Genomic DNA, 20,503 nt, shown 5'->3' on the forward strand with positions numbered 1-20,503 from the left:
GCAGAGGAGACATTTTTGTAATAGCTGCAAAGTTTGGGGGAAAAGTGACTGATTAGATTTACGATTTGTTTTAATTTAGGATTCTGTTCAAAGTTCACATTTTAAAGACCAGAATTGACAAAAACACTGAATTCTGAACTGACAAACATACAAACTAATACAAGAATCACATTTCAGAACATGCTTGTACAGATCTAAACTACAGGGTGAACAGTTTTTATGCAGAATAAGACCAGAGATTTTGTTGTTTGTAGAGGAAATTATTCAGAAATTGCAGACGTTGTGATTTGCTGATTGCATCCATTCAAATTGTGATTTCGATTTGATTGTGAATTGACCTTGCAGCCCTATTGTAATGTGATTTTGTACCTTATTTTATGCTAAAAACTAGATCTTATCTTAGCAGTAATCTCATATAAAATGTTATCTTTCGGACTTGCTGAACATTTCTTCCTGTTCCTTCCTCTTTGTTTAAACACAGTCTAATCCAGATCAAACTTCACTGTGTCCTTTGTGTTTTTTACTGGCGTTTGAACCACGCCTCCCTCTCTGGAAGCAGGAAAGACTCAAGCTAATGTTAACAACAACTAAAGCTGAGTGACATGTAAGAGACAACATTCAGACCAGAGACCAGGACTAGGATCTAAACAATGATTCAGGACTGGAGTCGGATCTAAACCATGACTCAGGACTGGAGCACGTCTCCCCTTCTGAAAACAGGAAAGTCTAACGCTAATACAAATAGTGCTGAGTGACACATGAGAGTCAACATCCAAACCACAGACCAGGATCTCAACCAGAGACCAGGACTAGACCAGAGACCAGGACCTCAACCATGTCTTAGAACTGGACCGCATCTCCTCTTCTGAAAACAGGAAAGTGTAAAGTTAAAACAACTAATGCTGAGTGATACCTGAGCGTTAACATCCAGACCAGAGACCAGAACTGGACCAAGATCTAAACCAGATCAGAGACTGGACCAGAAACCAGGTCTGAACCAGAGGCTAGGACCTCTACTGGACCAGGATGTAAACCAGGACCAAAGACCGGGCACGCCTCCTCCTCTGTGAACAGGAAAGTCTGAAGTTAATGAGAAAACAACCAGAGCTGAGTGACAGCTGCAAGAGCCAACATCCAGACCAGAGAGCAGGACTGGACCAGGATCCAGACCAGGATCTAAGACAGGATTACAACTAGGACTCAGGACTAGACCCAGATCTCAACTGGAAACAGAGACCAAGGACTAAAATTTAACTAATAAATTCATTTAAAATGCCCGATCGGTGATGGAGGTTGGAGAGAAAGCTGAAACTCAGTGTAAGTTTTGAAGTTTAAATTTAATCTGTGCTTTAGACCTGTTTTAGTCCTGGTTTAGTTCTGTCCTAGCTAAGTTCTGGTATATTCCTTTGTCTTTGGTCTTGTTTAACTCTCTTCGACTGATTCCTTGGTTAGTTCGAATTGAACTTTTACTTTTTATCACTTATGTTACTCCTGTTAGAGTTGTCAAAAGAAAACATGATACTAAACTATATTAAAACTAGTATCAAAACTAGATACTAATTTGAGTAGGTATTGGTACTAAAGTCACATTCATACATCAAAAATGAACCTTTCCTGAATGTCTTTAGAATGATGTTGAGCTGTATCAGAACAAATATAAGCGAGCATAAACTAGTGTACACCCATGGACCATTGGGGGATTATACACATTATACACAAGACCACATGGGAATAGAAAAGAAACTACTAAGATTTAACATTGGGAATCATATTCTAAGTTTTTGTGGTATCAGAATCAGTCTTGATTATCGAGTCTATTTCTTAGTATCCAAATAAAGTATCTGGACAAGACTAGTTCACATTAGTTTGATCCTGGTTTGATCCTGGTTAGTCTCGGTCACACAGTTCTAGTCTGTTTCCAAGATTCACGTCAATGTTTATTCTCTAAATTCTGTTTGTTTTAAGCAAGATACAGATAAGATCAGATGTAGTCAACTGTAATACTGAGTACAAGCACAAGAGGGCACTCCTGCTTCATGCATGAATGTAACTTGAGTGCCTGTAGTTAAAAGGCTTCCTGTTGCTCTGTGTGTCAGATGCCCTCCCATCCTGCTGTATCCCTGTAGTCTTAGTTTGTTAGGGTTACTGTTAAGGGCAAGTCAAATGTTTCTACAGATGTTGTGGTGAGTCAGATTCCCTCCCAGATGTTATGGTGTGTTTGGATAAATACAGCGAGAGAATGAACCTTGTCACTAATTGTGCTTTAATAATCTTGACATCATACATTCTCATCATACTGTGAGAAGGCTCGCCTTCCCATATATCTGACCTGTAATTTGTCTGGTGATGTTACCTGCTTGTCTTACTAGAGATGGATAAGTTTAATGTCAGACTGTGAAACATTATAGGCACTGCAATAACATCTCCATGGAGACATTCGGCAATAAGACTGGTAGAATTTAGATTTTTTTCTGACAAACATTGCAATTGTGATTAGACTTGTGATTTATGATTGAATAAAAAGGATTTTGTTCGAATTTCACATTTTCCAGAATAACTGACAAAAAAAGACTTGACCAATACAAGAATCACATTTCAGAACATGCTTGTATCTAAACTACAGGGTTAGCATTTTTTATACAGAATAAGACAAGACATTTTCTTAGTGGAGGAAATGATACTTAAAGTTGCATTGTGTAACTTTTCTGATGGAGGGTCTGTCACCTGCTTGTTTCTATGGCTATGTCATTGCTTTGCCTAGAATGTTACACAGTATGTCATTAAACAGTTCAATCTTACATTTATTCAATTACAGGTGGTTTTAAAGCTCAAAAATACCTAGAAAAATAGACATTCTGACTATGAGTGGGGTCGCTGCTCCACAGATCTTATCGCAGGTAACTTGGACTCAAATGCAACACAATCGTGCAGACAAAGGCTTAATTGAATAACAGAAAGTATCCTTTAACAGGTAATGATAAATATGTTTATACAGTATTTAATAAATCAGACTGACAACAACAAAGGAGTATATGATGTCAAACGTGAACAAAAATATCATTTAGAAACTGGGAAATAAACACAGAAGCAGGTATGGCCAACAAGGAAATAAATCAGAATTGCACTAAATGCAAACAACAGGGTATAGAGATACAGAGGTTCAGGGAAAGCTTGACTCCATGTCTTGACAGGTTGACAATCTGGTAAAGACTGAATGAGCAGAGGGAGTATATATAGACTGGCCTGGGCTGATTACGGAATGAGGGGCAGCTGCAGGTAAAGGAGGGAGGTAACAAAAGGAGGACCGGAAGAGACTGAGAAATGGAACTGAACTGGGGAAAACATGTAAACAAAAAGGCAGAACTGTGACAGATCTGACCTGTAACTTTAAGTTTAAGACACAGCAAAAAAGCATTTGATGGACCCTACACCAGAAAAGTTACACAATGCACCTTTAAAAATTGTAATCTTGGTGATTTGCTTTAAATGGTGATTTCAGTCTGATTGCCATTTATCTTGTAGCGCTACTAGTCAGATTAATTATGAAAGTGTAGAAAACTTTATTTATCCCTGAGGGACAATTCTGTTTGCAGTCACAGACTACAACATAAAAAAACACACACATTTCCCACAGGTCAGGTGCTCGTATAATTATGGGCATCAGAGCTGAGCATTAGTGCAAATGAGGCATAAGGTGCAAAAGCCAGATACAAAACAGAACAACAACATTAGAACAGTAAACAACAGGATAAAAACGACACTTGGCTCTGTCTATTTCTCTTCTGTGTTTAGGAGCCGAACGACAGAGGGAATAAAGGAATTTGCAAATCTATTTGTTTTCCTGCTGGGGGCAAGGTCTCCCAGAGTACATAAGGGAGAATCTGTTGACCCAAATGACCTTGACCTCTGTGAACGCTGACCTCTGTAACTGCCTCTGTTTTGTATTTCTTTTGCAGTGTTCTTATGAGTTTTCCTGGTCTCTCCTCGTCCTCTGCGTTCCTCCATCTCTGTTGACGTTTTTGTTGTGGTTTACTTGTTGTTTATCTGTGAGGCTGTCTGCTGGTCTGGTCTGGTCACTGTGTTGTCCTCTGTCCACTCGTGTTGCCAGTCACTCCAGAGGCTCTGGGCTTCCTCTCCGCTGTCGGCATCTTCATCATCGCGCTGGCCCTCCTCTTCCTCTTCATCAACAAGAAGCTCTGTTTCTCTGAGGTGGGGGGACTGCCCTGCCTCGAGCCCCGGGGCCAGAGACGCAAGAGGAATCGAACTGGCAACCGCTCCACACTGGGTAAGAGTCAAGCAAAACATTATTTCTAACACACTTTAAAAAATAACACAGTTGACCAGAGAGCAGTACACAACTAGAATTATAAACAGACACATAAAAACACACCAGACACTAAAAAGTCAACATTTATCACAGTGAAACGCAAAACTGAACAGGTGAGTTTTAAAAGATGATTTAAAAAACGAAAGTGACTTATTGAAAAGTGTGTAATGTACAAAGGCACCTGTGTTCCAGAGTTTTGGATCCATGAAGTATTGGGTGGGTTCATGTGACATCAGCACATGGGAGAATCTGCACTGATTTTGCAGCTGATGTCATCAACGTTCCCTGACGGTGTGATGTTGCCCGCGTGTGAACTTCCTATTCAGAATGCGGCTAGAGCGTCAACTCTGTCCATTCATACAGTGTATATGGTCTATAGTTTTAGTCCAAGCTTCTTTGTCTGTGAAGCAGGTTTTCTTTACAGTGGCCGTCATCATTGTCATAGATCTCTGACGTGGGGATCAGGAGATATGTTTTCTTCTATTCTCCTTTGGACAAACAGTACAAAGACAATCGAACATCTTGTCTGTACGTTTGCACCACAGCCCCCCCCACAGTGTCTGGATACACACAGAACAGTCACAGCAGGATCTGAAGTGGCATTGGCTCTATTATGACAACAGGAGGGTATTTTGGCTTGTGGTTTGGCTTGTGGTTTGGCTTGCGGACTACATGTAAACTTTATTTCTATCTTATTTACTTAGTTACAAAGGCAAGGCAAGTTTATTTATATAGCACAATTAGTACACAAAGTAATTCAAAGTGCTTTACAGAATAAGAACTACATTAAAATCACAATATCAACAAATCAAAACAAAAGTAATCATCAGGAATTTAACATTATGAGAGAAGTGAGAGGAGTGTGGAATAAAAACCTTTCAGTCATATACACAGCTAAAAAGAACCATTTTGAGTCTGGATTTAAACCTTATCAATGCATGTCACATTAATGAAACAGAGAAACAGACTTCTCAAACTTGGATTACTTTTATGATTACACACAGGATTTTAATATATGAGCATTCAACTCTAGAATATGAAAATAAACTTGAAAAAGGTATCAAAAATAATCCTGAGCTCCACGAGAAGGCAGCCTCCACAACAAACTCAATCAAAGACCATTTCCATAGTAAACAAAAAAAGCCCTGATCTTGCCAATGAATACACGTGGATTTAGGAAACACAGAATGCCTGAAAATACCACCTAATGACATCATCTGGTGTAACAGAGTATTGTGAGCTCTGCAAAGGGAGACATAACTGCAGGATTACTGAAACATGTGTGACTGAAACAAAACAACTCCAGGGATGTTTCTGAGTAGAACACTACATTAAAGCCCCACTGTGGAACAATTATTAAGAGAAATTATATATATTTTTAACTTGTGGTCTTTATTTAAACACTGCAGTGACATATGAGGTTTGTGTTTCGTCTTTTTGTTTGACCAAAGTGTGTCCGTAGGAGGGGCCTCATAGTTACAAACATTTCAAAGCAAACATTCACCACTCTGAGCCTAAAAGGTAAGACCTGGTTTAGTCCTGGTTTAAACCTAGTTTAGTCTTTTTTTAGTCACTGTTTAGTCCTGATTTAGACCTGGTTTATTCTTGATTTAGTCCTGGTTTAGGCCTGCTATTGTCCTATTTTACTTTAGACCTGGCTTAGTCCTGATTTAGATCTAGTTTTGTATTATTTTAGACCTGGTTTAGTTCTGGTTTAGTCCTGCTTTAGTCCAGTTTTGAGGATTGTACTTTATATTTACCTGTTTTAGACCACATTAAGTCCTGGTTTAGTCCTGGTTTAGACCTGCTATAGTCCTAGTTTATTTAAGACCTGGGTAAGTCCTGGTTTAGTGCTGTTTTATATTGTTTTAGCCCTGGATAGTTCTTGTTTAGTCGTAAAGATTAACCTGGATTAGACATATATTGTTTGAAAATTTCATCAGTGGACTTGGAGTCCGGATTAGTCCTAATTCACTCCTGGTTTAGTCCTGGTTTAGTCCTGCTTCAGACCTGGTTCAGTCCTTGTTCAGTCCTGATTTAGTCCTGGTTCAGTCCTGGTTTAGTCCTGGTTCAGTCCTGGTTCAGTCCTGGTTTAGTCCTGGTTCAGTCCTGGTTTAGACCTGGTTTAGTCCTAGTTTAGTCCCGGTTTATTCCTGGTTCAGTCCTGGTTTAATCCTGCTTTAGTCCTGTTTTAGTTCTACAAAATAGTCAATTATATTTCAAATCAGCTCCTACAGTCAGTCTCATTTTTGCATTTACAGGAAATCACCTTTTTTCAGTGTCGTTCTTCCTTCAAATGGGTTCATGTTTTTCCTGTTGTAGCGTCCAGTCAGACGAAGATCCTCGTAAGTCTGTCCGAACAGTCTGTGGTTCAATTCCAGTTCTAACCTCTGGACACTGTTGTTGTGTCCTTGGGCAAAACACTTCAGTAGTTCCTGCAGGGTTTGTCTACATGGGTGTGAGAGTGTGTGTTTTAAGGGAGAGAGAGAACGAATGGAAATTGCTGTCATGAAAATAGACAGAAGAAACATAGTCTATTGATAGATTTTAATGCCATACTGTGGAGCATTCCCAATAATATCTCCATGGCGACAAGCAGATTGCAGAGCTCTTAATAGAAAAGTTACACAGTGCAGCTTTAAAGGTTTGAAACACCACAACTATGACGATGATAAATGACCGAAGAAATAAGATAACAATCTAACTAATTGACTGTTTGAGGTGCTTGGTCCCACTGTATGATGTCATAAGGTGGTGCTCCTCTGTGTTTTTAAAGTCCATACACACAAAACAAGGCTAAACAATAGATAAATAAGCACTGATAACATGTAATTTACGTCATAGGGTAGTGTTGCCTATTTCTGATGCATTTCTAACTTGACTTTTTGTTTCATTCCTGATTTTTCCCCAGTTTTTCCTTGTCTTCATCCCTGATTTTTCCCTGATTTTGTCCTGTTTTTCCAGTGAAGACTTTTGGGAACGAGGAGGACGATTATGGCTCCAGTTCGTCAGACAGCGAGGCGGAAATCCTGAAGCAGTTTGAGATCTCTGTGTCCCGATCCCAGAGCTTTAAAAACTCTGCAGCGGCTAACGTGGGGGCTAGCGTAGTGGCTAGCGTGGGAGCTAATGTTGCTAACTCTGAATTAACGCAGTCACAGTCGCAAAAGTCCCTGAACAAAAGACACAGATTCTCCAGACTGTCTGACCACGAAGAGGCAAGCACTGAGCCCTCTGACATGGAAGGTAAGAGACAATACTGGTTTAGCCCTGGTTTAGACCTGGTTTAGACCTGGTTTAGACCTGGTTTAGACCTGGTTTAAACCTGGTTTAGACCTGGTTTAAACCTGGTTTAAACCTGGTTTTTTGACCTGGTTTAGACCTGGTTTTGATCTGATTCAGACCTGGTTTAGATTTGGTTTTGACCTGATTTAGACCTGACTTAGACCTGGTTTTGACTTTGTTTTGACTTGGTTTAGACCTGGTTTTGAGCTGATTTAGATCTGGTTTAGACCTGGTTTAGATCTGGTTTAGACTTGGTTTAGACTTGATTTACATCTGGTTTAGACCTGGTTTAGACCTGGTTTAGATCTGGTTTAGACTTGGTTAAGACTTGGTTTTGACCTGATTTAGTCCTGGTTTTGACTTGGTTTTAGACCTGGTTTTGAGCTGATTTAGATCTGATTTAGACCTGGTTTAGACTTGATTTAGATCTGGTTTAGACTTGGTTTAGACCTGGTTTAGACCTGGTTTAGACTTGGTTTTCACCTGATTTAGACCTGACTTAGACCTGGTTTAGGCCTGATCCAGACCTGGTTTTGACTTAGTTTTGACTTGGTGTAATTCTTGTTTGGTCCTGGTTTAGACCTGTCTCAGTCATGGCTTTACATCTGCTTTAGTCTGTTATCTTGGTTTATTGCTGGTCCAGACTTTGTGTAGTACTTACTTAGTCCAAATAAAGTCCCGGTTGACTCAGTCCTGGTTTAGATCTGGTTTAGTCCTTGTCAGTGTTTGTCTCTTTCAAAACCACTAAACAGTACCTAGAATCCTTCAGGGTCAGTGCGTCCAAACCCATTTTATTCTCAGTGTGATTGTTTCTCACGCGGCGATGAGTCAGGATGCGGTTACCATGGAGATCCCGGGATGCTGTTTCCATGGCGATCTCTGTTCTCAGCGTGCGTTCATATAAACAAAGAAAGGATGGTTTTATTAGAGGAGGATGGAGGCGATTACTGGCTCATTTACCACAAGATTACACCACGAAGAACACATTAAGTCCTGGTTTAGTCTTGAGTTAGATTGATTTAGTCCTCAATTAGTCCAATTTGAGACCAGGTTTCAGTTTAGAAAAAAGATTAACATTTGATAGAGACATCTGAACTTTTACCTAATCCAAGTATCCCATGTATTTCAGAACATGTTTGTAGAGGTCTAAACTACCGGGTTAGCAGCAAAATCATCGATCAAATCTGCCTTCTATGTTTTCATTTAAAACATACATTTTGTCCTTGGTGTTACTGCAATATTTGTTTGAAAATAAGTTTGTTGTTGTTAATTATTACCTAACCAATACTTAGTGATATATTGTGGAGCCCTAATTACAATAAGTTAAAGCCACAGTATGTAACTTTTGCCAAAAATAGACTAAGCTAAAATCAGGTTTTCATTTTGATTGTGTTTTTCACTAAAAATCATAGTAAGCATCTTTACTATGAGCGGGCTTACATCTCCACGAACCAGACATGCATCGATTGTGCCCGGTGTGTGCCCGGTGTATGTCCGGTGTGTGCCCGGTGTATGTCCGGTGTGTGCCCGGTGTATGTCCGGTGTGTGCCCGTATGTCCGGTGTATGTCCGGTGTGTGCCCTGTGTGTGCCCGGTGTATGTCCGGTGTGTGCCCGGTGTATGTCCGGTGTGTGCCCGGTGTATGTCCGGTGTGTGCCCGGTGTGTGCCGGTGTGTGCCCGGTGTATGTCCGGTGTGTGCCCGATGTATGTCCGGTGTGTGCCCGGTGTGTGCCCTGGTGTATGTCCGGTGTATGTCCGGTGTGTGCCCGGTGTGTGCCCGGTGTATGTCCGGTGTGTGCCCGGTGTGTGCCTGGTGCACGTTCATAGAAAATAATGAAACTGTGTGTGCGTCACCTCTTCCTGCTTGTCTCCATGGAAATGTTGCTTGACTATAATTTTCCACAGTATGACATAGATGGTATCTGTCTCTATGGAGAATGTTCCGAAGTATGGTTTTAATATTCTTTTTCCATGGAGTCATGCAGGTGATGTACCACCTCAAGAAAGTTGCACTTTGTTGCTTTAAATTGTGAATAATCATATTGCATTTGTTAAATTTCTGTACTTTCTTTTCCAGACTCGGCTCCTCAGACCCAAGACCCCCTCTCTGCAGCCGCAGAAGAGACCCAGACCAGGACTAGTACCAGGTCTCAGTCCAAGAGGAGCAAAGGGTCCGCACAGGAAGACCAAATCAGTCTAAACCGGTCCAACCCAGACCAAACCACCCTGAGTCAGTCCAGATCTAACCTGAACCGGTCTAACCAGAGTTCAAGTCCGAGTGCTGTGAGACAGGAAGCAGACGGGAGCGAGGACTTAGAGCTGCAAACCCCTGGAGACAGATGATGACAGCTCCTCCACATGGAGCCCAGAGGTACTGCAAGTATCAGAACTATTTTAGTGCTCATTAAAAATCATTTGATGAAGCTTAAGCCACAACAGAGGACAGGGCCTGATATTTCTCATCAGTGTGCACAGTTCTTAGGCTCTTTCCACTCTCTCCACTCTTTCCTGCTCTGTCAAATGAATGACACAGAAAACACATGTTCACAGTCTGAGTGTTTTGACGGTAAAATTTGCTTTTGGGAGATGTTTGGGATTCTATGTAACCTGTTTTGCAAATGTCAAATTTCAATGAAGTGTATCAGAATAGTAAAGGAACTGTACCTGATTTCTTCTTTTTAAAAACTGAACATCTCCAAACCTCAGAACTCTCTGTTCCACCCTATGATGTCATGAAGTGGTAGATTTAAAGTTAACAGCTCCTTTTACCTTTAGTTTAGTAGAGATTGGAAATTGCAGGGCTGAATTTCTCCAAATAATTCTAGTGAATAGAAAACACAATGGGGCACTTGAGTGTTTTCTGTTTGAGAGAAAAACAGTTAGAGGGCCTATATCAGCAGGGTTTGTGTGTTAAAAATGTGTGAATGAAACAAAACACAACTCCGGGTCTGTTTGTGATGAGGAAACAACATTAGAACACAGATCAGAAAATAACATAATATAGGTCCATTAAGTTCATAGTCTCTGCAGCCTCTGGAGTCAGAAGTATTACAGCGTGTTGGTTTTATCTCTGTGTAAATATAAAATGTTTAACAATGGTGTTGTTCAGATCTGCCTCAGGGACAATACAGTTTCAGCAGGAATTACTGTGCAAATAATTGCACCTCTGATATTACATTATGAGAAGCCCCACTTTAATAAGAAGAGTTATATAATCTTTGCCTATTGCCTTAAATGAGATTGAACAGGCTCCCAGATTTCTTCATTCTGTTTTTAAAGCACAGTAGCAAACAGATGATAAACAAAACAAATACATTTTCGTGACCACAGAAAACAGAAGTCCACACAAATTTGACATTATATTTCTAGATCTTAAAGGTCCCATATTGCACTATTTTTTGAACTGTTATAATGTAGTCATCACAAACAGACCTGGAGTTGTGTTTGTTTCTTTCACACATGTTTAACACACAAACTCTGCATATTTAGTCATATAAGTTGTTCTCTCAAACAGAAAACACACATACAGGACTGAGACTGGGACCAGACCTGGACAAGAACAAGACAAGATCAGGGCTGAGACTGGGACTAGGACTGAGACCAGTTTAGACCTGGTTTAGGCCTGTTTTAATCCTGGTTTAATTCTGGTTTAGTCCTGGTTTAGTCCTGCTTCAGTCCCTATGTAGTGCAAAAGTGTTGGTTTTGGAGACAAATAATGAAGAAAATAGTTGTTTTCATTTTCTTATTTTTGGTTTTACTTTGAAAAACAAATGAACGAATGATACATGGATTCTTCATCTTCCCCCTTTCTAACTGGTCAACCCCTTCCCCCAGCTCTCTATAAATTGCACTGCAAATTGGTTTTGCTGCATGCACATTGCAAGTTGTGTCAAGGCGCACATATTTGAAACTGCTGGGACACATTTGAAAAGTTGCAGTTGCTGAGTTGTGGTGGTACCTGTTATTATAGCTGGCACTCTATTCATGCAAATATCAATCTACACATTTATTCATATTTTTCTCCCGTGTGTGTAAATATTTTCTACAAGAGAAAATTTCAATCCACAATTGTACACATTTTTTTCAAGCACTCGTGTGTTTTTTTTCCACCGTGGCTGCAAATTTGCAACATATCTATCTTTGAACTCCACACACCACTAGAATCATTTGGATAATTTCAGCCATGGAATTACCAATCTTTTCTGAACAAAAGGTAAAAGGAGTTGTTAACTTGAAAAATACCATCACATGACATCACAAGGTGGAGCAGAGCATTTTGAGCTTTGGAGATGTAGACAGACTAATAATAAAGAGTTATTCAAACATGTGTGAAAGAAACAAAACTTAACTATACGCTGCCTGTGTCCAACCAGGAAGTAAAATTATAATCATGTCTCTCCTCTTACAGCAGGAGCAGCCCCCAGTCCTGGATCTCCCTCTGGACCTCTCCTCGTCTCCTCGTTTACCTGTGTCTAAGTGTGCAGACTTGATCTTAAACCTGGACTATTCCTCAGACCTGGAGCGAGTCTCGGTGTTGGTTCTTGGAGTCCGAGATCTGCCTGATAAAACCAGAACCGGAATGGATTCCTGGCAGATCCACATGGTCCTACTGCCCGCCAAGAAGCAGAGACACAAGAGCTCCGTGCAGAAAGGGGACAGTCCAGATTTTAATGAGACGTTCAGGTAAGAACCAGGGACGAGATGAGGGCCTGAACTAGTACTGAGGCAGGACCAAACCCGGACTAAACCAGGACTAAACCATGATTAAACCAGGACTAAAGCAGGACCAAACCAAGACTGAAGAAGAACCAAACATGGACTAAACCATCACTAAACCAGGACTAAACTAGAACCAAAGCAGAACCAAAACCAGACTAAACTGGGACTAAACCAGGAGTAAAACCAGTTCTGAACCAGTACTGAACCAAGAGCAAAACTGGACTAAACCAGGACTGAACTAGGGCTAAACCAGGACCAAACTTTGGCCTAAACCAGGACTGAACCCATGTTTAACCAGGACTAAATCTGTGTGTATTTGTGTCCAGGTTTAATCGTATTGAGCCCAGTGACCTCCACGTCTCGGCGCTGCGCTTCCGGCTCTATGCTCTAGGGGGCAGAATGTCCAGAGAGAGAATGATGGGAGAAAAGATCCTCAGGCTTTCAGAGCTGGACCCAGAAGGAGGGACTCTATCAACCACTCTGCTACTGCAGCCCAGGAGTAATATAAAGGTACTAGACCTCCAGCTAAGATCCTGACCAGGACTAGCTCAAGATCAAGACTAAACTGGGACTATAACAGGGAGGGACTAAACCAAGGGCAGAACTTGGACTTAAGCAGAACTAAAACAGATCTAAGCGAGGGCTAAATCTGTATGAAACCAGGACTGATGCAAATCTAAATCAGGATTTAAACAGGATTTATCCAGGACTGAAACAGACAGACAGAAACCGGGACTAAACCAGGACTAAACCGGGTCTAACCCAGGTCCTTTGCTTCCAGAGTATGGGCTCGCAGATGTCCCTCTCCCCAGACAGTGCCTCCTCTACCCAGTCTCTGACACATGGAGGCGCTCCGGAGCTGTTACTGGGCCTGTCCTACAACGCCACGACGGGACGCATGTCGGTGGAGGTGGTGAAAGGGAGCCATTTTAGGAACCTCAGTCTCAATCGACCCCCAGGTACAAACACTCAAACACTCATTCACTATCTTATTATTAAACAAATAGATGTGTTTTACTATTAGTCCCATGAACATTAACAATACAGACTTACAAATCCTCTCTCTGTAACTGCTGCTGTCAGGCTTGTCAGTTTGGTCTTAAAATGTTCATAACCCGCTCTGCATGATCCTGGTGTTTTTATTACTTTATTTGGTCCGTAAATCAATTCCGATTCCTAGTATGGAACTTGGCTCCAAATTCTCTCCTATAACTCCCATCCTCGGTGAGCTTCATTTGACTGGAGCTGGATGCTATGGGTGATGTCACAATCCCTTAGTTCACTTCTTTATTCACCTTATTCTTTATTCTTCCCCGTCAACTTTTGTCTTAATGTTCCTAAACCGTGCTTTCTTTTGGTGGGAAACAGGGATCCCATTCTTGTCAGTCGAGTATCTGAGAAAAGTTTAGTTGACATTAAGTGCACTGTTTCTCTGGAGGCTTTAAAACGGCTTTATCGTCCATATTCAGCTGTTATAATTGGTCCATAAGTCTATGATCACAACTGAACCTGGTTTGCAGTGGTGATGTTTTCAATATTAACATTTTTACATACACCGTGATGCATTTGGCTGGTGTGAACCCAACTGTTCACTAGAAGTCCGTTGTCATGGAAACAGATTTGTGATCTATTGATGCCTCTCACGTTGCTCATGGTGTCTGGGGTGAATGATGCTCGGTGCATGTGAACAGACCTAAAGGTAAAGTTAACTTAGAATTTATTGATCCACAAGGGAAATGATTTGGACCCAGGAGCTCACACATCACAATATAATATAATAACTAAGAGCAAAAATATAAATAGTAGTAATAATACATTCTAAATAAGTAGCAAACAAGCAAGAGAGTGGCGACAAAGGCAGGCAGAATTATATAAATGTATATGTACAAGTAAAATAAAATATGTCAGATGTATACAAGAGGTCATAAGGAAAACAATGCAAAGATGAAATGATGATTGACAGAACTGAATCGAGTGCCACTGACAGAGCGCAGGAACATCTGTGAAAAGGACCTTAAATATTTGTGTATTTTTCAGACACTTACGCGCGTCTGTCTCTGCTGAACTCTGTGGGGCAGGAGATCTCTCGCTGTAAAACCTCTGTGCGCCGTGGACAGCCCAACCCTGTGTACAAAGAGACATTTATGTTCCAGGTAATAAACCAGGACTAAAACAGGTTTAAACCAGGACTAAAACGGGACTAAGCCAGGATTAAAACAGGACTAAAACAGGACTAAACCAGGACTAAAACAGGATTTAACCAGGACTAAACCAGGACTGAACCAGGATTAAAACAAGACTAAAACAGGATTAAACCAGGATTAAAACAGGACTAAATCAGGACTAAAACAGGTCTAAAACAGAACTAAAACAGGACTAAACCAGAACTAAATCAGGCCCAAACCAGGGCTAAACCAGAACCAAATCAAGACTAAACCAGCACTAAACCAAGACTAAATCAGGACTAAAATGAGACTAAATCAGGACTAAGCAATAACTAAACCAGGACTGAACCAAGGCTAGACCAGGATTAACACAGGACTAAACCAGTACAAAACCAGGTCTAAATCAGGACTAAATCAGGACTGAACAAGGGTTAAACTAGAACTAAACAAGAAGTAACCCAGGACTAAACCAGGACTAAACCGAACTAAACCAGGGCTGTACCAGGGCTAAACCAGAATTGAACCAGGACTAAACCAGAACTACACCAGAAGTAAACCAGTACAAAACCAGGTATAACTGGGGAAAAAACAGGTCTAAACTACGTCTAAATCAGGACCGAACCAGGACTGAACCAAGATTGAACTAGGATTTAACCAGGACTAAACCAGGATTAAACCAAGACTGAACCAGGATTAAATGAGAACTAAACCAGGAGTAAACCAGAACTAAACCAGGATTACAACAGAACTAAACCAGTACAAAGCTAGGGCTAAACTTGGACAAAACCAGAACAAAACCAGAACAAAACCAGGACAAAACCAGGTCTAAACCAGGACTAAATCAGACTCCACTTGCACTAAACCTGCACTAGCATCTATCCACCTCCCTGAGACCTGTACTGACCCAGTGTTTGCTGCAGGTGGCGCTCTTCCAGCTGTCGGATGTGACTTTGCTGGTGTCTGTGTTTAATCGGCGGAGCATGAAGAAGCAGATGGTGGGCTGGGTCGCTCTGGGTCAGAACAGCAGCGGAGAAGAAGAGCAGAGCCACTGGACTGACATGAGAGAGGCTAAAGGACAGCAGGTGTGCAGGTGGCACGCTCTGCTCGAGGGTTAAACCTGATGCCCTCCCAGACCACCTCCTCGGAGCATGAAGAGGAGGACAATGGTGGGCTGGGTCAGAACCATAATCTGTATATATGGATGGACATAGGTCACCCGCTAGCCGCCATGTTGTAAACAGGAAGTAAGCATGGGGGCTCTTGGCTCTTCTTCTGGCTCCATCGCCCCAGTTCACTTTGTATTGAAAAAACGTGTCCCCCCGCTCTGTCTTTGCTGCTGTCAGGCTCCATTTTGGTCTTAAAATATTCATTTTAACCCGCTCTACGTGATCCTGGGGGTTTTATTCCACAATTTTGTCCGGAATCCAAGATATGAACATTGATAACAGAACAATCGGGCACTTTCTTTCCTCGAGGTCACTCCTGCTAGCATTTGCAGCAAGTTTTGATTGACAGCCTTGCTAAACTAACCTTCAACCGTCCCGCTTCTGAATGGCTCTTTGGTTGCCATGATAAACTCACTCAGAATTCAAAATATGGAACTCGGCTCCAAATTCACTTTAGCTGCCAGCCTCGATGAGCTTCATTTAACTGGAGCCGAACGCTGTGAGTGACGTCACACTCACTTAGTCCAATTCTTTAAACCTTTATATCTCTATGATCAGAACAGCAGCAGAGAGGCGGAGCCACTGGAAAGACATGAGAGAAACTAGTGCACAACAAGTCTGCAGGTTGCACGTCACATGAGGATTAAACCTGATGCCCTCCCAGCCCACCACAACATGGAACTGATAAGAGAGGCTGATCATCTCTGCTTGCGGCTGTATTCTTAGTATTGCACTCTTTAGTGATTTATGTTTTAAAATCAGGATTCAGATCATTCATTCATCAGGATTCACATTTGTTTCATATTTTGATCTTTTTATGCTTTATGCTCTAATGGAAGGATCACAAAGTTGGACTGAAATGTGAGAGCAGCTTTGACTCTTTCACGATAGACACAAACTCAGGAGCTTGGGTTTCCATTATTCTTAAATGCCACATTGAAAGATGCTTCCAATTATATGAAATCTGACAATTTAAAGTTTTCAGTTTGTAGAAATGTAAAGTACAGGGCACACAGCACAACGAAGGCTGCAAAATAATGTCTTAATTCTTTAATTGATTTATTTATTTTCTTACAAAGGTAGAAATGAACCAAAAAAGCCACAATTTACTAATATGTGTGTGTGTGTGGAGCAGAGGGAGCTGCAGCAGAGTAAACAAAGGGAGTATCAACTTTTTTTTTTACATTATAATGAGTGTAAATCCGAAGTAGTTTTGCATTGGCAGTTTCAGAATCATAGAGTGTACAGTTTACATGAACAGAGGCCAAAGGCACAAAAAATCAGCCAGTTCTTCACAATCTGCCCTGAATGTGACAGAAAATTTAACATGAACACGGCTGGAGTTTTGTTACTGAAGTTTAACATGATTGGCTGATAAAGTCACATGACCACCTCTCACAATGTTTAGTTTTTCCAATTATATTCAAGGTAATCTTTCTGGTGGAGAGTCGGCTTGTCTCCATGGAGATATTATTGCCTTGCCTGGAATTTTCCACAGTGCCTTCTAAAAACATGGATTCTGACTGGGCTCGCCTCTCCACAGATTTGACCTGTAACGCAGTAATGCCATACTGTGGAACATTTCAGGAAAGCAATTACAGCTCCGTGGAGACAAGCAGGTGGCAGACACTCCCTCACAAATAGTAGTTTAACTTTAAACGACTTGTGGTTTCTTAATCTTACATGTCAAAAAACAGATTAGATTATATTTAGGATTGGAGTAGTTTCCCCATGTGGACAGTGGTGTTGTACCTGCACATGTCTTCATGCATGAGGCCTGTATATAAGTACATTTTATATTTTTAGGAGACGATTTATGGATGTTTAAATATATTTGATATTTTAAATGGTGCATGAAGTTAAAGTCAAAGTGCCTGTCAAACTATTGGAACGAACATATCAAAACTCACCACCAAACGACTCGGACTGTGGCAGAGTAGCCTCTCCTCCTCTCAGTGACGAGGTTGTGGGTTAGACTCTTGATCTCTGAGTGGAGTCCCCAGTTTAGTCCTGATTTAGTCTTGGTTTAGTCTCGGTTTAGCCCTGGTGTAGTTCAGGTTTAATTCCCTGGTTTAAAATTTGTGTAATCCCTGGTTTAGTCCCCATTTAGTCATGGTCTAGTCCTGGTTTAGACCCTGGTTTAGTCTTGTTTTAGTCCTGGTTTAGCCCTAGTTTAGTCCTGGTTTAGTTCGAGTTTAGTCCCTGGTTTAAAACTTGTGTAATTCCTGGTTTAGTCCCCATTTAGTCATGGTCTAATCCCTGGTTTAGTCCTGGTTTAGTCCCTGGTTTAGTCCTGGTTTAGTCCCTGGTTTAGTTCTGGTTTAGTCCCTGGTTTAGTCCTGGTTTAGTCTTGTTTTAGTCCTGGTTTAGCCCTAGTTTAGTCCTGGTTTAGTCCCCATTTAGTCATGGTCTGTTCCTGGTTTAGTCCCTGGTTTAGTCCTGGTTTAGTCCTGGTTTAGTCCCTGGTTTAGTCCCTGGTTTAGTCCTGGTTTAGTCCCTGGTTTAGTCCTGATTTAGTCCCTGGTTTAGTCTTGGTTTAGTCTTGGTTTAGTCCCTGATTTAGTCCCGGTTTAGTCTTGTTTTAGTCCCTGGTTTAATCCTGGTCTAGTCCTGATTTAGTCCCTGATTTAGTCCCTGGTTTAGTCCCTGGTTTAATCCAGGTTTAGTCCCTGGTTTAGTCCTGGTTTAGTCCTGGTTTAGTCCCTGATTTAGTCCCTGGTTTAGACCCCGGTTTAGTCCTGATTTAGTCCTGATTTACTCCTGGTTGAGTTTTAGGTTTGAGTCGTTTGGTGGATTCTGAAGTTTTTTGCATGAAACTTTCTCAGTGTTTCTGAATGCTGCTGTTCACTGCATGAACCAATGGACCTGCATGGACTCAACTGGCAAGACTTAGACCGGATTTAGACCCGGTTTAGATATGGGTTTATTCCGTGTTTTAGACCCAGGGTGTGGTATAGGATGTTGGCCCCGTGGTGAGGTGACACTGGGGTCAACATACCATATAGTATGTTGACCCCGGGGTCAGAATCCTATTATGATATATTGAACCCCCCATGAAAATCTTTATTTTATTAATAAAGAACTTGAATTCTATAGAAAAACTTTGAATATTAATACTATATCTGCAAATGAAACCATATTGACATATTTTAAAGTGTTTTTTGAAGAACTCAGATGCATTTTTATGTTGATTATAACTTTTGAATATTAAAAATGACTTTGTTGTTTAAACACATATTTAACTGAAAATGCGATAAGTAGTTCAAAGTGATGTCTAATGACTTGGAATCTTGTTAAAATAGACAGGTCTGATCAATAAAGATCAATAGAGTAGTTCAGTAGATGATAGGAGAAGATTTGTTAAATGGTTTCTGTAATCAATAACTTCACTTAAAATTACATGTGGATTATCTGAACAGAGCAAACTAAACACCAGAGCAATGTCAAATACAATATAAAAAGTGACAAGATTGCTCTGTATATGCAATTTTAACAATACGCTACATTTACACAAAATACCAAGTCGTTCTCCATCAAAACATTTCTTAAATTATCTTAAAAGAAAGTGAATATGTAGTAATATATAATAAAAGTAAATGACATAAGAAATAATGATCAGATAAGTAACTACTAAAGAAAAAAGTAAGGGGAGTCCAAATCTTATTGGGGGGTCAAAATACTATCTCACACCGGTTTAGACCTGGTCTAGTCCGTCTTTTGAGCCCTGTGTGGTTAAACTGAAGCACCTTTTGTACTGAGTCTGTTGTTGCAAATAAAAAGCACAAATATCAAATGTTACTTTCCTGTTTAGGTTTTTATTCTTTTAACTATATTATAACCATCATTGTCTCTTTAGTGTGAATGAGATGTGTGTGTTTGTGCTGGAAGAGGCTGATGGTGCAGATTAGCAGCCTCTCATCTATCAGTCTGTCCCAGGGCAGCTGTGGCTACAATAGTGTCTTAAAGCTCTGTATAAGACTAATGCATTTTTATTATTCTCTGCATAATTTCTCTTCCTCTGAAGGTTCCATTTCTTTAACTGTTAACCACTGATGTGTCTGAGTTGTCATTCTTACATAAGTTGTAATTAGTCTAAGTGATTATTCATTTTATTGATTAACCGTGTAATCCCCAATAGTCCAGTTTTGCCTGACAGATTCCATCTGTGTTTTAGACTTAGACTGAGAGATAGTAGCAGTCCCAGTTTATTGATCCCTTCTGGTTTAATCCCGGTTTAGTCCTGCTTTAAACTTGCTTTAGTCCTGGTTTAGTCCTTGTTTAGATCTGTTTTAGTCCTGTGTTAGTCCTACTTGTGTCCTGCTTTAGTCCTGCTTTAGTCCTGCTTTAGTCCTGCTTTAGTCCTACTTTAGTCCTGTTTTAGTCCTGTTTCAGTCCTGGTTTAGATCTGTTTCAGTCCTGCTTTAGTCCTGCTTTAGTCCTGCTTGTGTTCTGTTTTAGTCCTAGATTAGTCCTGCTTTAGTCCTCGTTTAATCTGTTTTAGTCCTGCTTTAGTCCTGTTTTAGTCCTGGTATAGATCTGGTTTAGTCCTGCTTTAGTCCTGTTTTAGTCCTGCTTTAGTCCTGCTTGTGTCCTGTTTTGGTGCTGGTTTAGATCTGTTTTAGTCCTGTTTTAGTCCTGCTTTAGTCCTGGTTTAGTTCTAGGTTACATCTGCTTTAGTCCTGCTTTAGTCCTGTTTTAGTCCTGTTTTAATCCTGTTTTAGTTCTGTTTTAATCCTGTTTTAGTTCTGTTTTAATCCTGTTTTAGTTCTGTTTTAGTCTTGTTTTAGTCCTGGTTGAGTCCTGATTTAGTCCTGATTGAGTACTGGTTTAGTCCTGCTTTAATC

At 40.7% G+C, this 20,503-nt stretch overlaps 1 protein-coding gene across 1 annotated transcript; it reads left to right on the forward strand.

The window, feature by feature from the left end:
* Window positions 1-611: 611 nt before the first annotated feature.
* Window positions 612-18,788, forward strand: syt16 (synaptotagmin XVI). The gene is made up of 9 exons (XM_055155468.1): window positions 612-1,317; window positions 4,109-4,285; window positions 7,292-7,570; window positions 9,687-9,949; window positions 12,018-12,292; window positions 12,655-12,838; window positions 13,110-13,287; window positions 14,366-14,481; window positions 15,414-18,788. The coding sequence occupies exons 1-9, from the start codon at window positions 1,287-1,289 to the stop codon at window positions 15,606-15,608; spliced, it is 1,698 nt and encodes a 565-aa protein (XP_055011443.1). The 5' UTR covers window positions 612-1,286; the 3' UTR covers window positions 15,609-18,788.
* The last annotated feature ends 1,715 nt before the right edge of the window (window positions 18,789-20,503 follow it).

Source organism: Boleophthalmus pectinirostris, unplaced genomic scaffold, assembly GCF_026225935.1.
Source record: "Boleophthalmus pectinirostris isolate CB_2022bp ecotype Guang Dong unplaced genomic scaffold, ASM2622593v1 HiC_scaffold_10, whole genome shotgun sequence".
NCBI classification, from domain to species: Eukaryota; Metazoa; Chordata; class Actinopteri; order Gobiiformes; family Gobiidae; genus Boleophthalmus; species Boleophthalmus pectinirostris.